The 22,387-nt window shown below is 43.2% G+C and overlaps 1 protein-coding gene across 6 annotated transcripts in view; it reads left to right on the plus strand.

The window, feature by feature from the left end:
• Nucleotides 1-22,387, plus strand: part of il1rapl1a (interleukin 1 receptor accessory protein-like 1a) — a 193,700-nt gene that overhangs the window by 165,313 nt on the left and 6,000 nt on the right. For 4 of the 6 annotated variants that reach the window (XM_052082247.1, XM_052082246.1, XM_052082245.1 and 1 more), the window contains 3 exons: nucleotides 12,310-12,442; nucleotides 18,449-18,594; nucleotides 21,371-21,517. In XM_052082247.1, the coding sequence (XP_051938207.1) occupies nucleotides 12,310-12,442; nucleotides 18,449-18,594; nucleotides 21,371-21,517 (426 nt within the window). The remainder of the gene's footprint in view (nucleotides 1-12,309; nucleotides 12,443-18,448; nucleotides 18,595-21,370; nucleotides 21,518-22,387) is intronic. The other 2 variants (XM_052082248.1, XM_052082250.1) reach the window with 1 other exon arrangement.

A 22,387-nucleotide genomic window follows, 5' to 3' on the forward strand; every position in this document is an offset into this window, starting at 1 on the left:
AGGCTTCAAGGCTGTCATATTTAGTGAGTGGCAAATTCAAATTTGCTATTCTTTCACATTTCATTTTTTGAATGGGAAAACTCATGAGCCATTATTCAGTTTCCCTCTTGGCACAAAAATTTGCTTCATTTTCCTTTGTTCAAAAAGCAGAACGTGTCAGCAGGTTTTCGCGGACAAAAACAAAAAGTGAGACTCAAACTGAACACCTAATTGCTTCAAAGTGCCAGCCCTTGCGCTGACAAAAAAAGCAAATCATGACTAACCAATGCGCTACGGGTTATTCATGTCATTTTTAGAACGTTTAATTTGTTCCCGTCCATTTGATTACTGAAGAAATCCTGACAACTATTGTTGTAAATTCTTTATTTTATTATTATGCTTTTTATCTCCATTCTGTCATGTCCATTTTGGCATAAATAGTGTTAGGCAATTTCATATCTAAAATAACTTTGCCCAAACATTTGTTTTTAATCAAGTAAATCCCTTTTAGCAATCCATTGAAATAACTATTGATAAATGAAGTCTGAAAAATAGTGCTGCTATTCCAACAACTGTCTCAAATTTCATTGTTAATCATTGACTCCTCAGTCCTGGTCAACAAATGAATTTTCTTGAATTTTCACCATAGAAACAAAAATGATTGTATTGCATGCAGTTGCCTGCGTTTGCTGCATTTTTTTGCTCTCAAATATTTCATTTCTGGACTCATCTTACATTTCTGCATATCATCACAATTTGGGATTAGTTTCAAACAAACTGGACTGTTGAATTCACATGTTATTCCTTTATCTAATAAATCTGTGAATCATAACACATCATTTCAAAAAACAAGAGTAGGATATGTATCATGTCTAACAACCATCCCCGTTAAACATAATGCTGTACGAGTGATTTTTGCCCAGGGGAATTTGGAAAAGGGCCTAGAAAATATTTTCATGTCAGCGTTGATTTCGTGTCTGTGTTAATATGATGAGCTGCATGTAAACTGTGTTGAAATGTGTCAATCTAGAAAACAAATGTGACGTAAAGCAAGTTCTTTGTAGATGGTTTGTAATTGCAACGCGCTGTGCCAGGCGGCATCCACCTCAGAAGTGTACAGATTGTTGTTTTTGCGTTGGTGTATAAATAATTTCATTTCGGGTAATCCGGTTTTCCTCATTGATTCAATGAAAGGGCAAGAAATAGGAGTGTTACGATAGAAACGATATGATTTCGATAATGAGCCTAAGGGACAGAAAAGAGACGAGTGAAAATACGACGTGATTTGTTGCATTTTGATGTGCTCTAAATGAGGTCCTAGCAAGAACGTATGACTGAAATCATTAAGTGTTGTAGTGAATGCAGAAGGAGTAATGGCTTCTCATTGTCAGGATTTGTTTAGCGCACCTTTGGGGTTCAAGGAGAAGTGCGGCTCCGCCTTGGCAAGAACGCCACATTCAGTGGGTAGACTCTGAAATGAAACACAGTCTTCTCCTCGAAGCAAATCTCCTCGGTAATTAACATCCGACCATGCTCCCCCACTACGCTTTTGATTGGCTGCAAGTCATCCAAAGATGCGGCGAGCGCACCGTTCCCCCTTGTATTGCGCCAGAGTGAAATTATGTCGTAGCGTTTCGCGTATCGGGGGACATCATCAGCCTGTGTTAGTGCGTAAACACTTCTGGGCCCCATCCGGCTCTCCGGGTCATTTGTCAGCCTTGCTTTCAGTGGAAAGGCATTGGGCAGGTTCTTTACAGATGTTACGGGAAGGAAGACTCTTGTGAGAAATGAGCGTCTATAGCCCCTTTCACATCATTTCCCGCAAAATTGCCAGATCATGGCAACAACAGTAAAGTAGGCCTTCATTCGGGCGGCCCAGCCACTCTCCTGTCTCTGCTACTCGCTTCTCACCCAGGAAATCCGCTGATGGACTTTGACCACCCTCTTCGTTTTCCCACCATTCGGCACATTTCACAAGCCAACAGAGAAACATCAGAGAGCAGAGGAGGGAGAAGTAGGGTATGTTACAGGTCAGGTGGGTGTCAAAAATAAAACTTTTAAGACGAACAAAGTCCCTGTAACTCTGTCAGCCCTGCAATTGCCTGGAAATCTGTCCAGGATTTAACCCGCCCTCTTACACTTTTGTCAGTTGGGATAGGATCGAACGACCGTGCACAGAATAATCACGGATGGAAGAGTCAATGCGGTTCACTGGGTGGATCACTGGGTCGGTGGGTATTGCTCGGATGGGATAAAGTGATGAGGAAGAGTTGCAGTCTATGGGCCGGTGGGTGTTTGATTGATTGATGTTGAATGGATTGATAGTGTTAAGGTGGGTGGTTGGATCTTTCTCCGAGGATGTTCAAAACCAACGTCTTTTTGAAATCCGAAACGATCAAACCAGACAACAAGGCGGCAAAAACAAAAAAGTTCCGTTAAGCTTTTAAGGAGATGATGATGATGATGATGATGGTGTCAGGTTCCAGAAGTAGAAGTTTCGAGTGGGTTGGCTGTGGTGAGCAATCCTTGGCATTACATAAAGACACAGAGTTGCATTTGTGTGCAAATATGTACTTTTTGAAGACCTAAAATTTTTTTTTAAACTGGCAAATGAGGGACATGGCGAGACTTTCTTGAGATAAGAATTGGTTTAGGCAAACGACTACGCCCTCGCCCCGCAAAGGATGACATAAGAAGAGTTGGCCGCAAAACAGAAGGATGTTGTGCACCGAAAAACAAGATGAAAGAGAAAAGAGTAAATTAATTCCTTTAGATGTGCTATTCTCAAGACGAGGGTGCGTGCATTAAGCCAGCAGTATGTGCAAAACCCTGGAGAGTGTGTTTTCAAAGATGTAACACAACTAGGAGGGCACCCTGTAGAGCATGTACCTCCATCAAGCACAGCGTTGCTTAGATCTACCCCCAAAATGAATCTGGCGTTTTTCCTTAATCCAGGCTGTAGTGCTCCATGATGTTTAATAAGAAACCGGAGAAGCAAATTAAATTTTTTTTTAACGGCCACTCGGGGAGAATAAACCTGGTTCTGTCATGGCCTACAGTATTTTCTGGGAAAAGTTATTTTTAAAATGATCTGGATCGTATTTGACCTCGACCTTGGTGGTTTTAATACCCAACTGCACTGCTCGTTTCGATTTGGGCATATGGCGCGCCGAGGCATTCGAGGACCTCTGTGTTGACACAAGTGTGTAAATGGGGTTTGCACGGCCCGTCTGAGTCGATGTGACTTGCTCTCGGTTTGTTAGCTCCCATTTCGGGTGAAGTCATCCGGTCCCATTTGGGCATTCTGGTCAGTAGGTCAGTGCCTGCAGCCAGCCAACTCTCGGGTCATTCGTTAAAGTGATTTCTCCTCCTCGAGTGTTAAATTTCCCACCGTTTAATTGGCCTGGGGCAACCCTGGAAAGTAGCCAGTTGCGACTCCTTCGCTCGCTCTGCATGTCTGCGCTTCGTTATTAGCTGCAGGATTCCTCTTCACTCTCCTTTGGAGATTTGATTTGAGAGGTTATGGGTCCATTTGTCTGTTTAAAGAGTTGTACTAATACTGTCATGGTGTTTGTAAAGAAACCTGGTCAAAGTAGGGATGATGTGGAAAGGTACTTGAACCCATACAGTTTCTGTACAGCTCGTTCCCATTAGGGTGAGGGACAGGATAGGTCACATGTTTTAAAAAAAAAAAAATCTACGGACAATTTAAAGTCTTAAATGAATCAAACAAGCTGGTTTTCAGAATGTGGGTGTATGCCCTAAGCACCCACAGAAAAACCCAAGTAAGGCACCTATGCTAACCATATGCTAACCATATTATCCCAAAGTGTCCGTATTTACCTTGACCTCCATTTGCCCGCTAGATCATAGTGTTATTCTAAAGTTGCTATTTATGTTAAAATCAGTCATTGATATCCCAGTTCTTAACAACTCAACTGCATGTTTTAATCATTTCTATTCGGGCTCAATATTTAACACATTGTTTCGTCATGGCTCCGAGGAGTAAAGATCTGTGAGACCGGACTCGAAGTTAATTTCAATGAGCCCCTTTGAGAAGAAGCTTACGGAGACTTGGGGCCATGTGTTGATTTTCATGGAGATGTCTTTTTTTTTCAGGTCAGTATCGCAGGACCACTTTTTTACGTGGGAATTGCAATAGTTTGGGTCACTTGTAAATGTTTTCAGGCAGTCAAGATAGTGAAAAGTGGTGACAAGCCTTTCAGTGATCGTCTCACACAAGAACCAGAGGATGTCGCACAACGGTTACGCTGATTGCGTGCAGAGGAATTTGGTGCGCAGTCATGGGGGAAGTGGACAAAGTTTAAATGTGAGCTTGAGGAGGCTGGGATTGTTTATCCCTCACTCAGTAATAAAATGCTGAAAAGATAAAAGAGCATTATTCATATCGTCATCACATAATCCCCGGCGGTGCCTCTCATCGTATAATGGGCCCTCATTCTTCTGCCACCCCGGACACACACCTATTATGTCATCACAAAGTAACAATTAGCAGACAAAAGAGTGGGTGAAAGTGAGGGCACCAAATACCTGTTCGCAAAGCCCGAAATTTCCCACCAGTAATTAACGGCTTACATTTCCCCTGATGGACCATCAGACACCACAGAACAAATGTGGGGGAGGCACTACAAGAGGGGCAAAGAAGGATTAAAAAAAAAAAGCCCTCTGGCATCTCATGGTAATGAAGGGCTTGTCTCCGGAGATAAGAAAAGAGAAGATGCTGAGGTGTTTGAGTTCTAAACCCAATTTATCTTTTCATTGACCACCTGTATCTATCTATCCACCTATCACCCCCACCCCCCCCCCCCCTCTCTCTCTCTCTCTCTAGCTATCTATGTAGTTAGCTAGATAGCTATCCATCTATTCATCTATCTAGCTAGGTAGCTAGCTCGGTAGCTAGCTAGCTATCTGATCATTATTTTTGGATGTAAAATTATCCCCTTGAAAGGCTTTATAGAAACTGGAATGGCCCGGATAAGAATAAGCTTTGACACTCCCACCCAACCATTTTTCTCCCCCATTGCACCTCATTGTTTGGTAAATCCAGGGTTTATGTCAAGAAAATGTATGGATTATCATATGCAACACGCACCAGAGACTTGGAAGATGGCAATGTTTGTACTGCAATCCATCAATTTTTAATTACACAGATGGATGTTGCTCCATTTATTGAACACGCATGTAGACAGCCTTAAGATAGAAGGCATAGAACACCACGAAGCAGCTTTCTATCCAGAGGCAACTTGAAACGTGGGGTTTATGAGCACTCACACTGTCGACTGGCTCAATTTTTATGCCCATCAAAACAAGGTGTTGTCATTGCTAACCGTGTGACCCGAGTAACAAAAAAAAAAAAAAGTCAAAATTGTTGTTGTTAAAGCTCACTGGTGCATGTCTGTCTTGTCTCTGTTTTGTTCCATCGAAACCAAATCTCACTCTATTCTCCATCTTGCCTCCATCGTGTGTCATTCTCAAAGTTCGACAAAGTAGCTGGACACAATGTTACGCTAACCAACGTTTGGGCATGTGCACACCAGAATAAAAAACTGAATATTAGTGCACCTCAACAACCTATCCCAACTCGAAACACTCCATCCCTCGTGCTCAAGACGTCAAAACATTCATTTTCAAGTGAAGTACAATTGACTGAAAAATCGATTTCAGTACAGAGTTGAAATATTGGTATTTTGTTATTTCCCGCTAGTGATGATACTTTGTCATGTTACAGGTTTTATTGACCATTTAAGTTTGACAAAGAGGAGCACTGACTGAAGATACACATTGCTAGATTATTATTACATTTGCTGCAAGGTAGTTGACAACTGACAGTTTGGACTCCGAACAAATTATCGGTTGTCCAGTATCACGAAACAGAACAAATTGTATTCCGCTTTGGAAGTTCCGCTGATGTGCCGTGGTAGTGGGGGTGGGGGGGGGGGTGTGAAATGGGACTGGAGTAGAATTGAGGGCAACCTCTTTTGGTGCCAGTGTGTTTTTTGAGGGCCGGAAACATGACACCACATCTTGTGCCAAAAATCCCCCCCCCCCCCAACCCCCCGAAGGCAAGCCAGTTTATGTTGATATGTGACTTGTGTTGTTTGTTAGGTTTTTTTTCCTCTCTTTCTGAGAATATGTTGGTGGGTGTCGCACAAGCAAAAGTCTACTTCAAACAACACCATGTGGGAGTGGATTCTAAAAGAAGGCGATCAAATGAGAAATGACTCGCATTCGCCTTCCATCTTGTTCTTTCCTACTATGAGATTTGTTTCTAATAACAACTTGAAGATTTTGTACAAAATGTAATGCTGTCATTTTTTAAAATAAGCAAATCTTGTGAATGAATTTTTTGTTTAGGAATCTGTTCATTAGACGATCAGCTACGTTAGGTCGGTCCGTCGATAGATGTCAGAATGCCCCACATAAATATTAATTGCAGCCAGTCTGTTCTTCCTTCATTTCCTGTATTTAGTCGTTAGTTTGTTACTTAGTTTGTTCATTAGCTAGATAGCTAGCCTTGGGTTGTAACATTAGAAGCTACCCCTGCTCAGGAAAACAACTCTTCAAAACCCATTACTCGATTTGCTCTTCGCTCTTCGCTCTTCAACCATCTGTAGCTTGTGTGACAGAGCAGAAGACTCATGAAGTCAATGTGAAAGACAGATATGCTGTATCATTTAATATAAGATATAAGACCGAGAGATCTGAGGCGGAAAGAGGAGATAACTCTGCTGCTATCTCCAACAGGTGTCATGATCAGCTCTCAGTTACTGGAAAGATGTCAATCAGCCACATTACTTGGATCTGGTCCACATACGCCCACACACGCACACACACACACACACAAACACACACACAAGGGATACTTTGGCATGTCAATTCCTGCCAAAACGTACTCATGGGAGCATTTATATATGGACACTATAGCCAACTTGTTGTCAATTTCATCCTTTTTTTAAAAAAAAAAAGCATCCATGTTTGAGCATTCCGGATTAATTGGAAAAATAAATCACATTGTCTTCATCTTTTCCACTGTTACTTCAACTATCAATCTGAATATGAGGTACATCCCCATTCATCCACTTTTGATAGTGCTTGTCCTGAGTGAGGTCACCGATGAGTTGGAGTCTATTCCAACTGACTTTGGCCGAAAGGCGAAGTACACCCTGGATTTGGTGCCTGTTAGTCACGGATGAGATATGCCTCTACAATCTTAATCAATCCAATACAGTTGAGGAACATTCTGCCTTCAGGATGCCACTTATGCATAATTTTTGCTGGTGTGCAAATCGGTTTCAAGCTAATGTAAATGGCATACAGTACCATCCATTTTCTAAACCGCTTATCTTCACGAGGGGTGCGGGAGCGAGCTGGAGCCTATCCCAGTTGTCTTCGGGCAGTGGGCGGGGTACACCCTGAACTGGTTGCCGACCAATCGCAAGGCACACATAAATGAGCAACCATTTACACTCACAATCACACCGACGGACAATTTCGAGTCTTCTATTAACCTGCCACGCATGTTTTTGGAATGTGGGAGGAAACCGGAGAAGAAAACCCACGCAGGCACGGGGAGAACATGCCAACCTAATACAGGAAGGCCAGAATCGAACCCTGTACGTCTGCACTGTGAGGCAGATGTGTTAATCAGTTGAACACCGTACCACCTAGCAAACAATTTTTTTTTTAAAAAGCTAAATGCACAACCTCAATCTCAGGTCAGCTCTTGGCGTAGGTCATCCTTTCAATATGAAGCTTGGCCGCTTTAAATATCTCACTCTTAACGCTGGCTGCCGGTTTTAACAGTAATCACAGAACAATGATACTGCCACAGGAGATAAGAGGGATTTAAATGGCTCCGCCTCCTTCAACTCTGTAACTTGATAGCGTGCAAATTATTCACCTCATTGTTCCAGTCGCACCATCTGCTCACTTCAAACTGCCTGTGCATCACAGCGCTTCGAGCACAGAGGCTAATGACCGAGTCATGTGAGCCATATGTAAAGCGGCCTTCAAATCTACGCCCGGCTAATATTTGGACGTCATTCTCCAAAGCCTCGCAAGCGCCAATGCTTTTCACAACCGCCAATTTAAACCGCAGCTGTAGTTACACAATGTTTATGTAAGGCGGGTAGATAGAAGTAGCACTTTAAATAACTTGGCTGTTATTGCGCCTGTGCGCTGACTGGATTTGTCTGCAAATAGTGGATAGGTGTTGGTGGAAGTGTGTGTGTGTGTGGTGGGGGGGGCATATTTAATGTAGGCAGAGGGCAGGAAGTAATAATACCGCTGTATTTGTTTACTGTCCATTTCATGGCTGCAATGGTGGCTCACATCCGTCGGGGATCGTAATGGCTGGTCTCCGTAGAATTACGACCGGATTTCCTTGAATTATTTTCTTGATCAAATCATGTTTGCAGCCACTTGTTGTTAGGCAGATCCTTTTTGAAAACCCACGGTACACAACGAAGCAGAACCAGGAGCACAGTCAGTCGGACAAAGCCACTTGGCAAATTACTCGAAAGGATGCGCTCTGGTATTCGGGACCAGTCAGCGTAATTGGTCAGTAAAATGCCGGGTGGATTGTTCGTTAGAACCTGATCGGGTTCTGCTAGTTGGCTGCTTGGTTGTTTGGTCGGTAAATTTATTGATGGGCCGGTTTTGTTCATCAGTTAGTAGGTCATTAGGATTGATTGATCAGTTGGTGAAATCTACTGACCAATTAGTGGCTGGTGGCTTGGTTAGTTTGTCACTCAAACGCTGAGTTGGCTATTTCGTTGTTTGATTGGGTAGTTAATGAGCTTGGGAACGGGTCTGTTAGTTAGCAGGTGTGTTGATGGTTGGCCGCTTGGTTGGTTGTTTGGTGAGTTAGTCTATCTGTCGTCTGTTTAGTTGTTTGGCCGGTTATTTTGTCAGTCTTTCTGCGAGTTCGTTGCTTCGTTTGATAGTCATTCAGTTTTAGCGGGATTTAGCAGGATTACTCATAAGACACAAAAAGAGAGTGTTCCCAGTCGCTCACCGAGACATGTGGTACAACAATTAAAAATAAATAAATAAATAAATAAAAGCCCAATTTGTCGCCACAAGAAAAGACACATTTGTCAAACTGCATATAAATCTCATGTCTTTTTCGGATGAACGGCCATCACTGGGGAACGGAAGCACTCGATGTGTAACAGCGCCAAATCCAAATCGATGTGTTCTTCCTCCTCATCTTCCGTGTTCTCAAAAGAGTTGATGGCGTGGCTGCCACTAAAGAAAGCATTTTGACTTGTATGTGCGTCCAACCAGGAACCGCGTGAGGCCCTCAACCATTTCCTGGCAATCCCGGGGCGCTCGGTAGAGACTTCCTCGGTGGGTCATGGCTGCCAGCAGCACGACACGTCTAATTTGCAAGTGATGTGTGGGATTAACTAACCGCTGATAAACAGAGAAGGGAAATGCGGCAGCTGCGACACACGCAGCTGCACAGTGGGCCACTTATTTGCATGTTTGCCGCACAAATCAAGTGTTTGCAGAGAGGGGAGATGTGCCTCGTCGACGCCTATATACGTTGGCGTCGTGTTAAGTACACCGTGTCGCCGCTTGCCGAGTCCGACTGTGCTCAAACAGCAAGCTGCGAGAGGCTGTTGAACTTTGGAAATGTCAACCAGGGCTCCTTGCCGACATCATCTCCTCAGTATCCTCCATGCGTACAGGTGCGAGAGTCTTCCTCGAGTTACGGTGACTAGATTTTTGTTTGACCTGAAACACACCCACTTCTGAGGACATACAAAGAGCATACAGCCCACCATTTTTTTTAAAAAATGGTTCTCCAGAAAGGAATCTTTTTACGTTGCACTTTGCTGCTCAGTCTGAATGTACCGTTTGTCACTGGTCTGGCAGTCATTGGCCAGTCTTACATGTTAATCGTTAGAGCAGCATGAAGCCATGCAAAAATTGTTGGCTGCTTTTGTGTCAGTCGTGATAGCAGCATTATCGTAGCCATTTTGAAATTTGTTAAAGTCCCACCTTCTTGTGTTGTCTGACCATACTACTTAGTCTTTAGTATGGCTAGCTTTTCAGACACACAAAATCTATATATATATATTGCACGTCGTCCCGCACGCGGTCTGTCCTTCCGTCTGTCCCTTTTCAAAACGTACCTACTTCACCGCGCCGCCACTGCGCCGCTCAGGCAGTGGCTCACTACGATCGCGCGGGCATCTTAGCGAAAAAATGTTGTCTACCCACAAGCATTGCAATGAAATTGGTAGTTATTTAGTAGAGCTAAACATCTCTTTATTTTCGCGATAAGCAATGAAGATGAACAAAAAGTTGAACCAAGCAACAACACTTTTGTGGGCCGAAGGCCCACCTTACCAGCCTTCCGCAGGAACTAGCTGATGAGCCGCCCGGAGGGCAGCGAACCAGCTAGTACTTTCATAAATGGACTTGTTTCGATATATTTATGTTAACTGTTCTTTTTTATGGTGGCATTTATACTGTACCTTCCAGCTTTGCTTGTATGGTGCTTTCACCCCGCAGACCGATAAGGCGATCTGTATCGTCCTGTGTCCAGGCATAGCTGTTTTCAGTTTCTTCAATGTGCGTCATTCTTTACCGCTTTGCTGTTCATATGACAAAAGAGACGTCCAGTTTCACTATGGGTGGTCTAAAATTGGGATTTATGACTAGCAGTTTGAACAAGGGCTTAGTTAGATGTGTGAGCTTGCATGTAGTGTAAAATACAAAGTTAAGCGCTATCTCGACTTGGCCCGCACAACATTTTCAAGATGCAAGTGTTGCTCAGGCATATTTTTTCTTTCTTGAGGTGTGAGTAAGATTTTGAATTACAAGTGCTACACAATGGCAGCGAACTTCAAAAGAAGTTGGAGTTAGTGAACCATTAAAAAATGGTCACGCATAAATCAAACAAAAAACATGAAATAAGTTGAATTACGCATTGTAATCAAATCACAGAACGTACAGAGGTCTGCAAGCCTAATACTGTGAAACTCTTATTCGTGTATTATGGATGCCTGTTTTATACGGCCCCATTGTGGCCAAGGTGTGCACAAAAGAAGGAGCACCATGCCAATGGGCATTGAAGCATTAAATCATCCTGCAGAAACTGTTTAATTATTTATATTCTTCTTATGTTTTCACTCCATGAAATATTTGTTAGACCAGTTCAACTCAATTCAACAAAAAACGTGGGTTATTTCAACAAAATGAGGACATCTGTATTTTGAGTTTTGTTGTTCTGACATTATTCTAAGTTCAATGGCATAAGTCAAGCCCATTCCCCACCCCGCGGAAATCAATTTTCTTCAATGTATGTACTCCTGACAAATAAAATACCACGAATCCATAACCTTGCTGGCAGAAGTAGAACACCTCCTTGCGAGTGTCAATCAAATCTGAGCGTTATTATCTTTGTGGAGGCAGAATTTGTGATTGGATCTGATGAGATTGTGCTGCTCGAAGCTACAGTAAAACAGCGCCTCCTACCTCACACTTTGCCCTCCGTATTCGTCTCGGATCGCATGCCTGGGAGCCAGTCACTGCAATGTCTCTCCTCCTCCTCTCCACCCTATCATGAATTATGAGCCTGCCTCATTGCCGTGTTGTTTACATGTGTGCTCTCTACTTGCAATGCATCTTGTGAGAAGGAGAGAAAGAATACACCGACTTTACTGTTAATCACGCTTTCACGCATCTCTCCGCGACTGTTATGTTCTGCAGGCAAAAAAAAAAAACATCATTACCTTTCATGTTATTGAATCTGTTTTTAAATGCCCTATCAATCCCATTGTTCTCATATTAAACTCGTCTGTGGAGCCAAATCAAAAAATAAATAAAGGATTGTCACTTGCACATACAGATTGGCTGCAAATGTTGAAGCTCTGACCGTCCCTCATGAACAGAAGCGGCAAATATAATGTGATCGTCAGCCTCCCCTCACTTCCGATAGCCTCGTTCCCTCCCTCTCTTCCGACAGTTGATGTGCGGTCTCCGAGGGGGTCAATGGGAAGCTGTGGAGTGCCCTCATGTGTTCATTGCAGTTTGCACGACATCATATCAGTGGGTTTCTGTGTGCGCTGTTCGCACTCGCCAATCTCTCACCCGGGGCCTTGCCCTCAATAGTGTCACACAGGTAACGTCATGTAGCTGAAGGTACACAAAAAAAGTACTCAGACATCACCATTACCAGACACACAGGCGGTTCCATTTTATAATACCGTACTTTTCATGTAGCAATGCTTGTATCTGCTTAATAAGGATGTAAGTTGAGGGGATGCTTAATTGTGGTGTCTCTGTTCTTCATAGGAGGCGCACTGAACCTGACGTGCCGGGCGTTTTTCGGCTATAGCGGCGATGTCATCCCTCTCATCTACTGGATGAAGGGAGACAAGTTCATCGAAGACTTGGACGAGGAGCGAGTGCAGGAGTCTGAAATCAAGTAAGGAACACAACTGGATAACTGAAGTTCAGATCGGGCCTAATTAAATGGTAATGACATTAGCATTGTCTTGTGTAGTTAGCACATGAATGTATCCATTTACTCGACCATGAAGTGCAAGCCGGAACGTTACCTGACATTAAGCTAAATTAGCAAACTAGCATCTATTTTTTTAACAATTAACTCACAGAGGTAGCATTAACCAACATTGAGTTAAATGTCTGTTTTCCCGGCAAGTTGGAGAAGTAACATTAGCTAAGATTAAGGCAAGCTAGCTGGCTGTAAAAGGTTCAGCTTTATTAACGTTTTTGTACAGTTACACAATTAGCTGTTTGTATTCATCTAACGTTTCATTAGGAGAAAGTAAAATCAACTGACTTTAAGTAAATTAAAAGAGGATTTGAAGCACGAGAGTTTTAAGTTATGTGTGGTCACAGAACAATTTCGACTCGGATCGCAACTACTCTGTACTGAATAATTGAACAAAAGGTCATGTTAACTGACATGAAATTTAATTAGCCAACAAAAAGTTGAGTTTCCCCAAAATAAAGTTGAAGAAATAACCTTTTACTGAGCAAAATTGACCCCAAATTCATAGAGTTGCAATTAAATTAGCCAACTAATACTCTCTTCAATAGGGGAGGTGTTATCTGACACCGAGTTAAATTAGCAAACTAACATGTTGATTTTCCAAACAATTAAGTCGGAGAAGTACAGTTGACCAACATTGAGTTAAATTAGCAAACTGGCGCATTGCAGGTATTATTATTATTTTTTTTTTACCATACACAAGCCATTCATCATTATCAGAGGTTGTACTTTTTAAAATACATTCACGAAAAGTTACATACTTATTAGGTCATATTTACCCAATAGTGAACATGTAGAGTTGGAGAAGTCTTTCATTAATCATTCATGAATATAATCATATTATACTACAGTACTTATCGTAATGAGGAAAGCTGATCACGGGACATTTTTTTTTTCAAATGTCAGCTCTCATGCTCTCATGTCCGTGTAATATTGCCCCTAAAGTTACCAATATACATTATGTTGTTGTTTTCAATTTACATTTTCCCAGCATTGTTGGTCATGAACATGCAAGGCTGTAGTCACAAAGCTAAGTGTCCTAATAGGCTGTAGTACTGCCACCAAGAGGAATGGCATACATTCAGTCGAAAATTAATTTGCATGTTTCAGCCTATTGACTCCAAATTACTAAAACCCACAATTTTTCGGTGATGCATTTGCCTCATTCCGAGCAGCTGCTGGTCTGCATTTATTTTCCTGTAATGCTGCTTCAACTTGTTATTCATGAGTTAAAATGAAGAAAATACCGTACGTTGCCTCACGAGCACGGCATATTAGCAAAATGATGTCAGTGTTGCTGCAGCGCTACATTGATTATGTGTCGCAACCTTCACTGCAATCACCAGAAAGCGTCGTCACAATTCCATTACGGTGGAAGTAACAAACTGAATATAAATATTCGTATGTGACGAAACTGATATCTTGACGGTGCTTTAAAATGGATTAGCACAGCTCAACTTTAGTAAAGCACCTTTATTTGATTTATATTTTTGTCATTTATTTCATGTTATCACGCGTGAAAGGATTCACCAATAGGTACAGAATGTTTGGCTTTTGTCTGGCTGCACTTGAGCAAAGTACACAGACTCGCATTAAAATCACTAAAACCGCAGTGTGTCCCAATGAAGAGAAGATGATTTCATTGCTACATGCCAGACGACTATATTACGACATTGAAGCTACCGTTGGTCGCTAACCTCTGATATTAGCGACAGCTGCTAACTAGCTAGCCACAAAGAGGCTAGCTTTTGCGCACCTCATAATCTAAGATGGAGTTGGATTGTGTTAATGGTTAGATTTACATTAGTCCAATAAAGGTTAAAAAAAACAAAAACAAATTTGCTTAAACTTCAAAATAGTTCAGTTTAACCCAAGTAAGGAGAGTTGGTAAAATCAACAGTGGTTAACTTATTTTTACAGTTTTGTTGACATTAGAAAGATGAAAATGTTACTTAAAATGTTGCCCAGACAGTTATTCAAGCTTTTATGACGCAATGGTTTCGCCTCGAAACGGATGGTTTCTGATTCCCTAATTTCTCATGGGGAAATCGTGTCAATGTTGCCGTCTTCCCTCATTCAAGTGTTCTCCTTTTAGTCCATTTCCGTTGCTCTTTCCTTTGTCACTATACAGAGCCCAGCAAGTGTTGCTTAATGCGTTGTTAAAAAGAACATTCAAAGCGCGGCACAAAAAAAAAAAAAAGCCTCACTTTTGAGTCTACCGCTCAAAGATGTCCAAAATGAGCTCAATTCCGATGCGTCTTCCTCACGCGTGATAGAACACATTTTAAAACAAGTCCATTTGGCGCTCCGCGTGCAGGTTTGCCATTAGGGCTGTTTGGAGCGCCTGCAGCTCTGGGAGAGACAGCCCCTGTCAGATGGTTAACAGCCACCATTTTTCACACCGCTGCCACTTGTGCTATCTCTCTCTGTGCACCTACCTCCAGCAGCACACAGACGGGCGAGAGAGACTGAAAGATTGAACGGAGGGTGAAGGTATCCGATACGCATCCGGGATGTGTGTGTGCGGCGATCAGAATATGGGAGGGAAATACATTTCCTTTTTAAGTGACCCACGCCCGTACGAGGATTTCCCCCAAATGCACCGTAATATTCCTTGCGGTGGATCAATAAAGGATTTGATCAATCGCCCTGTGCTACTAATGCTGCTAGCGTCGGCTTTTTTTTCACCCCATGCAGCCAAGGCATCAAGTTTACTCCCATGAAGTCATCCAGCGATACGCAGTGCGCACTTAAGAGAAGGGATGGGAGCATCTCCGCGTGAACAAATCTGCACTCATCCGACAGCAAACTTCCCCCTGGCACCCACACAGACTTCGGCCTTCATTACAAATGCATCAAACCTGCGCTTTTAGAGCAACAGCTCACTTCTGCCATTTATATACACCCAGCTCTCTAACTTATTGATCCAGGCGATCTCATTTCTATAGCGAGCCCATACATTTTCATTTGCGTAACCCCAGGACAGGGCCACCGTCGCTGTCATCGCGCAGATGAATGGTCATTAGCATATCATGCGGGAGATTAATAAATAAGCAAAACAAAAATCCTAGCTTGCATATTTAAGGAAGGTGATCAATATACCGCTGACCCAAGTCGGGTGGTGTTTTGCAGGAATATTTTGTGGGCACAATAATAAATGGAATGAGTCTGAAATTAATCACTTAAGTAGCAAACCCAGACTTCTCTAATGAGGAAGTAACAGAACGCTAAATGCGCCCGCAGCAGCCACTGAATCAATGCACTCATTTGTACCTCTCTATGAACTGCACTTCACACACTTTTTCAAAACATTTACATGCAATTAGAAGTCTTGATGCACTGACTTAATGCCAGATTAATATTCGGTACACCTGCATGATATAAAGATATCCAATATGGCAAAAACCCTGCCTTGAAAAGCATTAGTGGACAAGGAGTGAGATGTTCTTATAACCATACATGATTGTGGAGATTGTACCTTTTATACAGATCCGCACAATGTATTGGAGGGGGAGGGGTATTTTTGATGTATTCGTATTAATCAATGATGAATCTTCTGACGTATGTCCACTAAATGCATAAGACCCCCGATTTGTCCACTAGTTAGTTAGTTAGTGCATTGTTGAGCTGAATGTAGTTTGGCGGCTAACCATGACAGTATGTTTTGCTTAATTAGAACAGCAAACGCAAACAACGGGTACATTATATACAGGAATGAATACATTATTTATTTGAACTAAAGGTGCACGTAAGCATGAGGTAATACAAAAAGCCACAAGACAATCACAGTAGTACTGAAAACATGAGACAAGAAGTGACTATACTGAACAAACGTGTGTGCGGAACAAACGCGAGAGCAGCAAAATGCTATAGCAATAGCGACAAGCAAGAAACAACAACTTGGCATCTTCATGTCACTCCTGCACTTGCCGATGACACTCGCCAGCAGGTGCGAGTCGGGTACGTGAGCTGTGTGGTGTCTTCTCACACCTTGATGACAACAAAATGGAGTCACAGTTAGCTAAAGTTGCGTTATTGCTTGCAAAAGTGTAACTTTTGTCTGAAAAATGTAGATGGCATGAACTAATACTCCCGAACACTAGCTAGCCATGTTAGCTGGTGAATATTAGCCAGGTGATTTTTACACTTTATTGTCAGGGACTTTGATGGCTGACTGTTTGAATCGCGAATATTAGCTTACACTTGCTAGCCATGTTAGCTGGTGAGTATTAGCCGGGTGATTTTTACACTTTACAGCCATCAGGGACTTTGATGGCTGACTGTTTGAATCGCGAATATTAGCTTACACTAGCTAGCCATGTTAGCTGGTGAGTATTAGCCTGCTCATTTTAAGAATTCATTCAACAATTTCAATGTTAGAGAACAAAATGGAGTGGGCCAGCTACAAACTTTGTTTTGAAATGTTAGAGGTGGCTTCCTGTCTATTTGCATTGCAGTTCACCTGTATCTCTGCCTCGCACTCTCAACTTCGCCTTCTCTCCTCCATGAGAAATGCAGGTTGCCATCTTATGATAGCAAGCCATTGCGCTGTGCCTGCTGGTGAACCAGGAATCTTCAAAGTACACGCGAAACCCTTGAGGAGAAGCCGGGGACATGAATTATTCCTCCTTTTCAACAACAAACCGGACGTACAAATATCACGAGTCCATGACACACTTTCAATTACTGGTGCCAAAACCGGCATAGCTCGCCATCCTTATGCGAATTTTATCGGCTTGAAGGCTACAGAGCGAGTGAAAGTGAGTTGAGGGCTGCTGGAGTCATTATCCCCACCTACACACTCGCATACTTGCATACGCACACGCACGCGCGCGCACACACACACACACACGCTCACACGCGTGCTCACGCAGCCTTCTTCTCAGCCTCTTTAACACATCCAGCCAATGACGCATGGCCGCCTCACTCAGCTCAGCCGGTGCTCGCGCACAAACAAGCCGGATGGCTTTCTCCTTTGCACTTCGCCATTGTGCAGAGGGTGCTTTTAAAGTGAGCTAAGTAGAAGTGTTTGTGCCGGTGGGGAGGAGGCCATGATATCCCTATTCTCCCCTCCATCAGGCTCAACCAGCCGGGCCGGGAACACTCATTTACTTTATGGAATATTACATCCTCTCCGTTACCATGGCAGCCGCTATAAAAAGATTTTCTTCTCATCGCCGTTATTTGATTCCCTCCCTCCCTCCATGGTGCGTGGTCTTGAGGAAGAACCCTTATTGATTTTCATATCTCATATGTTTGGAGTGCAGGCAAAGAAATTAACATATGGTGACTTTATGACAGTGAAAGGGGCCATTACATGCAGGTACTTTTTTTTTTATCGTCATATCTTCAAGAAAGCATTCCGAAAGCGAATGAAGGCAAGCTGCAGTATTTCTTCCAAAGTGACTTAGCCCCAGATTACATTTTTATGTTGAGTTTGTCATAAAAAGAATTGTCAAACTTCATTACCGTTGTGGCAGTGGACGTTAGTCTTGGGAGGAGTTAAAGTTAATTTGCAGAAAACTGGTGGTGAAAAAACACCTGCTCCACAGTTCTCAGGTTCGATTCTTGTGTCGTGTCCAGCTTTGCAACCAATCCACAGTGTACCCCATCTCTAGAAAGTCATCTCGGATCGGCTCCAGCTCAGTAGGGATACACTTGATGATCGATGGATGCAGAAAAGTGAAAGATGATGATATGGAACCTCGAAAGATGCAACAGAGTCCTCTTCCTGACAATGGCTGACGTTGGATTTCAAATTATTAACAATGAGAGGGAAGTCTGGGCTTCCCTGCTTCAGCCCCTGTGACCCAACTCCGAAAAACAGGAAGAGAATGGATGGAAAAGATAGAAAAAATGCAAATGAAATCAGTATATTATCTTATTTTGAAAAGTTCCTCTCCTTTTACCTCACAGGATCGTCAAGGAGCACCTGGGCGAGCAGGAAGTCGCCATTTCCCTTATCATCGACTCATTGGAGGAGGAGGATCTGGGAAATTATTCCTGTTATGTGGAGAATGGCAACGGGCGTCGCCAGGCAACCATCCAGCTCTTCAGGAAGGGTGAGCACGCCACATTCGTAATGAGTGTTCACCCACTGACACGCATTTTATGAGTCTCGTTCGAGAGATCATGTCAAGGTTGAGAGAAATGCTTATTTGCTCTTTGGCGAGGAGTCCGACAGCCGATTCCAAATCTTCATTAAAGCCACCCGCTGAATTTTTTTTCAAATCAAACTGCACTGATAAATGAAATGATAAATGAAATGGAAATATGCATCATTTTTATATTCATTGGAGAGTGCACCAAAACTATTCTCTTGAATTCTCAATACTTTTAGGAGGTCAGATTGTCTGACCACCAAAAACACTATCGCCATATTTACACATTCCAGCCTCTTTTTTTTTTTTTGCTCGGATTAAATGGTTTATTTTCACTTTTTACAACTTTCTTTGCAGAAATGTACAACTTGTTCTTCTGCATGATGTCTTTCCCCGATTGTGTTACTCTGCACAGAGAAAGTTTAGACCCGATGTTAATTTCGCCAATGAGTGTTGACCGGCAGATCTGCGAGAGGGAAGGCTGCACCGCTGTGAGAGTGGTCATAGCCTATTTCAGTCATGGCCAATGAAACATGTCTGCCAAAATTGCATCCACAATAGTAAACATCGTTAAATTAATACACCGCTAGCAGTGTCAATTGAAACTGAGCATGACTATCATTCGTAAAATCACTAGATCGTGCAGCTTTTCCATTCAGGGACCCCGAAGACACAAGTTTTGATAGTATAGCGTTCTTGTCTCCTTGTCTCCCTGCTGTTATCACAATCTCTGTGGGAGGTTTTTGAAAACACAGCAATTCTGTTTGAATTGGTCACTGCACATCAACAGCCCACAAATGTGTGTGTGCGGCAACAACACTAAAGAGAAGATATCCTTCGAATGATTGGAAGAAAGTCCAATAGTCGCTCTCATTCTCTCACTCTCCTCGCTCACTTTTCTTTCATGCTCTCCCGACTCTCCCTTGACGCCACACTGCAAAACTTCCCAGCTCCACATTTCTGCCGACTCAAATCATCGTTTTGTGCATCTTGGAGAGCTACTTTGACTGCTGATGTAGTGGAACTGCCAAGGTCCAACATCGTCCATTGCATGACACCGCACCCGCTTAAAAAAAAAAAATGCTTACTTGACCGTAATGGAATTAGAAGTAATCTGACCTATATGGACTGTACGGCCAGTGTAACAATCGTATCCTTAAGAAGACCTTTAGAATAATAAAGGGAAAGTTCCTGACTTCATAGCTAGTTTTGAAAATCACCCATTTTATTAAGCAAGCACAATGTCTGAAATAGCTTTCGTTTTGAAGTGGACCTTGATAATTGCAAATGCAAAGTGAGCTTATGTTTCCGATGGTAGCCATTCGGGGCTCAACCGCCAAAGATTTAAAGCGCAGCAGTTCTTTAGCAGAGGGAAAGCAGGTAAATGCTGCTTTAATTCACAACATAAGTCATCCCGCCCCATGCTAACCCACAGGGGAGATTGGGAGGAGATAATAGAGAAGAGAAATGAGCAGAGAAATGCAGCACGGGGGTGGAAGAGTGTCGTGGAGGGTGGGGGTGGTTCATTTTAAGCGGTAAAGACAGAAGGGACGTTGGTGCGATGAGGAAAGCGAGCCCGTCTCGTTTTTTTAAAATGCCCGTTTTCATGGAAGGCATCCAAAGTGCAGTGCCATTTCATTGCTGCGCAGAGCCAACCGAATGAATCCACTCTCTGCTCGTCTTCTATTTGTCTTCCTCCCCCGTGCACAGTCATCCCTCCCCAACCGATGAACCTCTTGTGCCTGCCCCATCCCCTCCCCCCGATGATGGATGCCGCCTCGCTGAGAGCTTAGCTTCCCGCGATACTGATGATGGTTCAGTCCAGGGAGTGGATGTGTAACCAAGTGGATGACTGTCAGCTTAAAGTTGCATATTCGTAAGCCCAGCTTCTTCTTATTGAGGGCCGAATCAAACGAGGGACACCCAGAAGCAGAACATTTGTCAGAAGAAAATGCTCACTTCTTCCTTTTAGAATTGTCACAAGTGGATGTCCTATGCCCGACTATGGATTTTAACCCTTTCATGCACCAATGATTACCTATTACATGATAAACTGCCCACTGGCATAATCACTTGTCCCTGAAAGGGTTAATGTCCAGGTGAGTTCATGAAGACACTGTCGTCAAAAATGTCAACCAAGGTATAACGTTCGGCAGTACTTCATCCACTACTGCGTGCAATTGGTGCGTGGACACGTCACAAACAAATAATAATAAAAGACCGTAAGCTACTGCATTGGCAACTTCCCTCAGCGATCAAGTATTTTTCTTTTAGCGCTGTTAGCTAATACTTAGCTGTGCATCCACCAAAACGTAATGCAGCTCTGCTTACCCTTTGGCTTTGAAATGATCATCGGCGTCCCATCTGTGGAGGGATGCGGGTATTTTTGCGTGATAGTGTCTCTGCGTGGAAACCGTTTCAGATAGTTTAGCCTATCAGTCACTTGAAAGTGGCCCTGAATCTTCACCCATCCAGCCTATCATGTCATGGGTGGAGAAACTTTGTGTTATTATGTAAATTAACCCCACTCTTATGCCAATGTGGCCCAGAAGTTCTTCCTCACTGAAACATTTTCCGGGCAACAAAAGCTTGAATAAGTTGTTTCATATCTCACTCAATGGACAGGCAGGCAGAAGTCCAATAATTTGCATATAATCAACTCAAATTAATTTCACATAAGTTGTCCCCCGAAAGTAGTGCGGTGCCATCATTCATACAGTGTATGTGTCATCCTCAGCAGAGCTCATGTACACGGTCGAGCTGGCCGGAGGGCTCGGGGCCATCCTGCTGCTGCTGATCTTCCTCATCTCGCTGTACAAATGCTACCGGATTGAGCTCATGCTCTTCTACAGGAGGCACTTTGGCAGTGAGGACCTGGACGGAGGTAAGCCTCATCATCCCCGTCCTGTTCCTGGAATTGAGGTTAAGTCTGCATCGAGGCGGGAATCTATCGGTGGTGAAGCGTCAAGGCCAGCGAAGGCAGAAGCCTCAAAATGTGAACATTTTGTTTCTTCCGCAGAGTCTGCTCACTTTCAGAATCATCTTTTTTTTTTAGAGGGGGGGAAACGCTGTCCTTTGTCGCACGTTCTGTCGAGCTGATGAATAATGGATATGCGACATTGTTTTGCCGTCAAAAAACTTTCACATGATTAAGTCATACTGTCGGGGGGGGGGGGGGCGCTGGTACAAGTTGTTTTGATTCCCGCAACTTTGCTAGGTGCTTAATTTGCAAGGTTGGGTGCTAATTTGAGATGGGGGGGTGTTTGATGTTGCCGTCCTACTGAGCGCAGGCAGCCCGGCGTGGCCTTCCTTCGCTGTCGTTTCAAAGCTGCATGTGCTCCTCAAAGAGATGATGGAAAAATTCCCTCTTTCCTTTTTGGTTGGCCCATATTCCAGCTTCCGCAGAGAATAATGACTAGGACTTAGTGAACATGTCACAACTCATACTTTCTTCCGGTCGTCTATTTTCTGCCTGTTCACTTCTTTCCGCCGCCTCGTGGGAAATCATTTGGAGGTGGTTCGGTATTTCCTCCAGCAATTTATTTGTCAATCACCACAGGAATATGGCCATTGTGAAGTTGTTGTTTCTCCAAGTTTGCTTTTAGAGGTTAATTCGATGCGCTGCCATGGCAACGATTGTTTTATCCATACCGTGGCATGCATGCTGTGAGGTTCCGGACTATGGAGGCACTGACGTTAGAGTGACACAAAGAAATACAAAGTCTGACCCATGCATGCAGTGCGATGCGGAAAG

This window comes from Hippocampus zosterae, chromosome 12 (genome assembly GCF_025434085.1).
Source record: "Hippocampus zosterae strain Florida chromosome 12, ASM2543408v3, whole genome shotgun sequence".
NCBI lineage: Eukaryota > Metazoa > Chordata > Actinopteri > Syngnathiformes > Syngnathidae > Hippocampus > Hippocampus zosterae.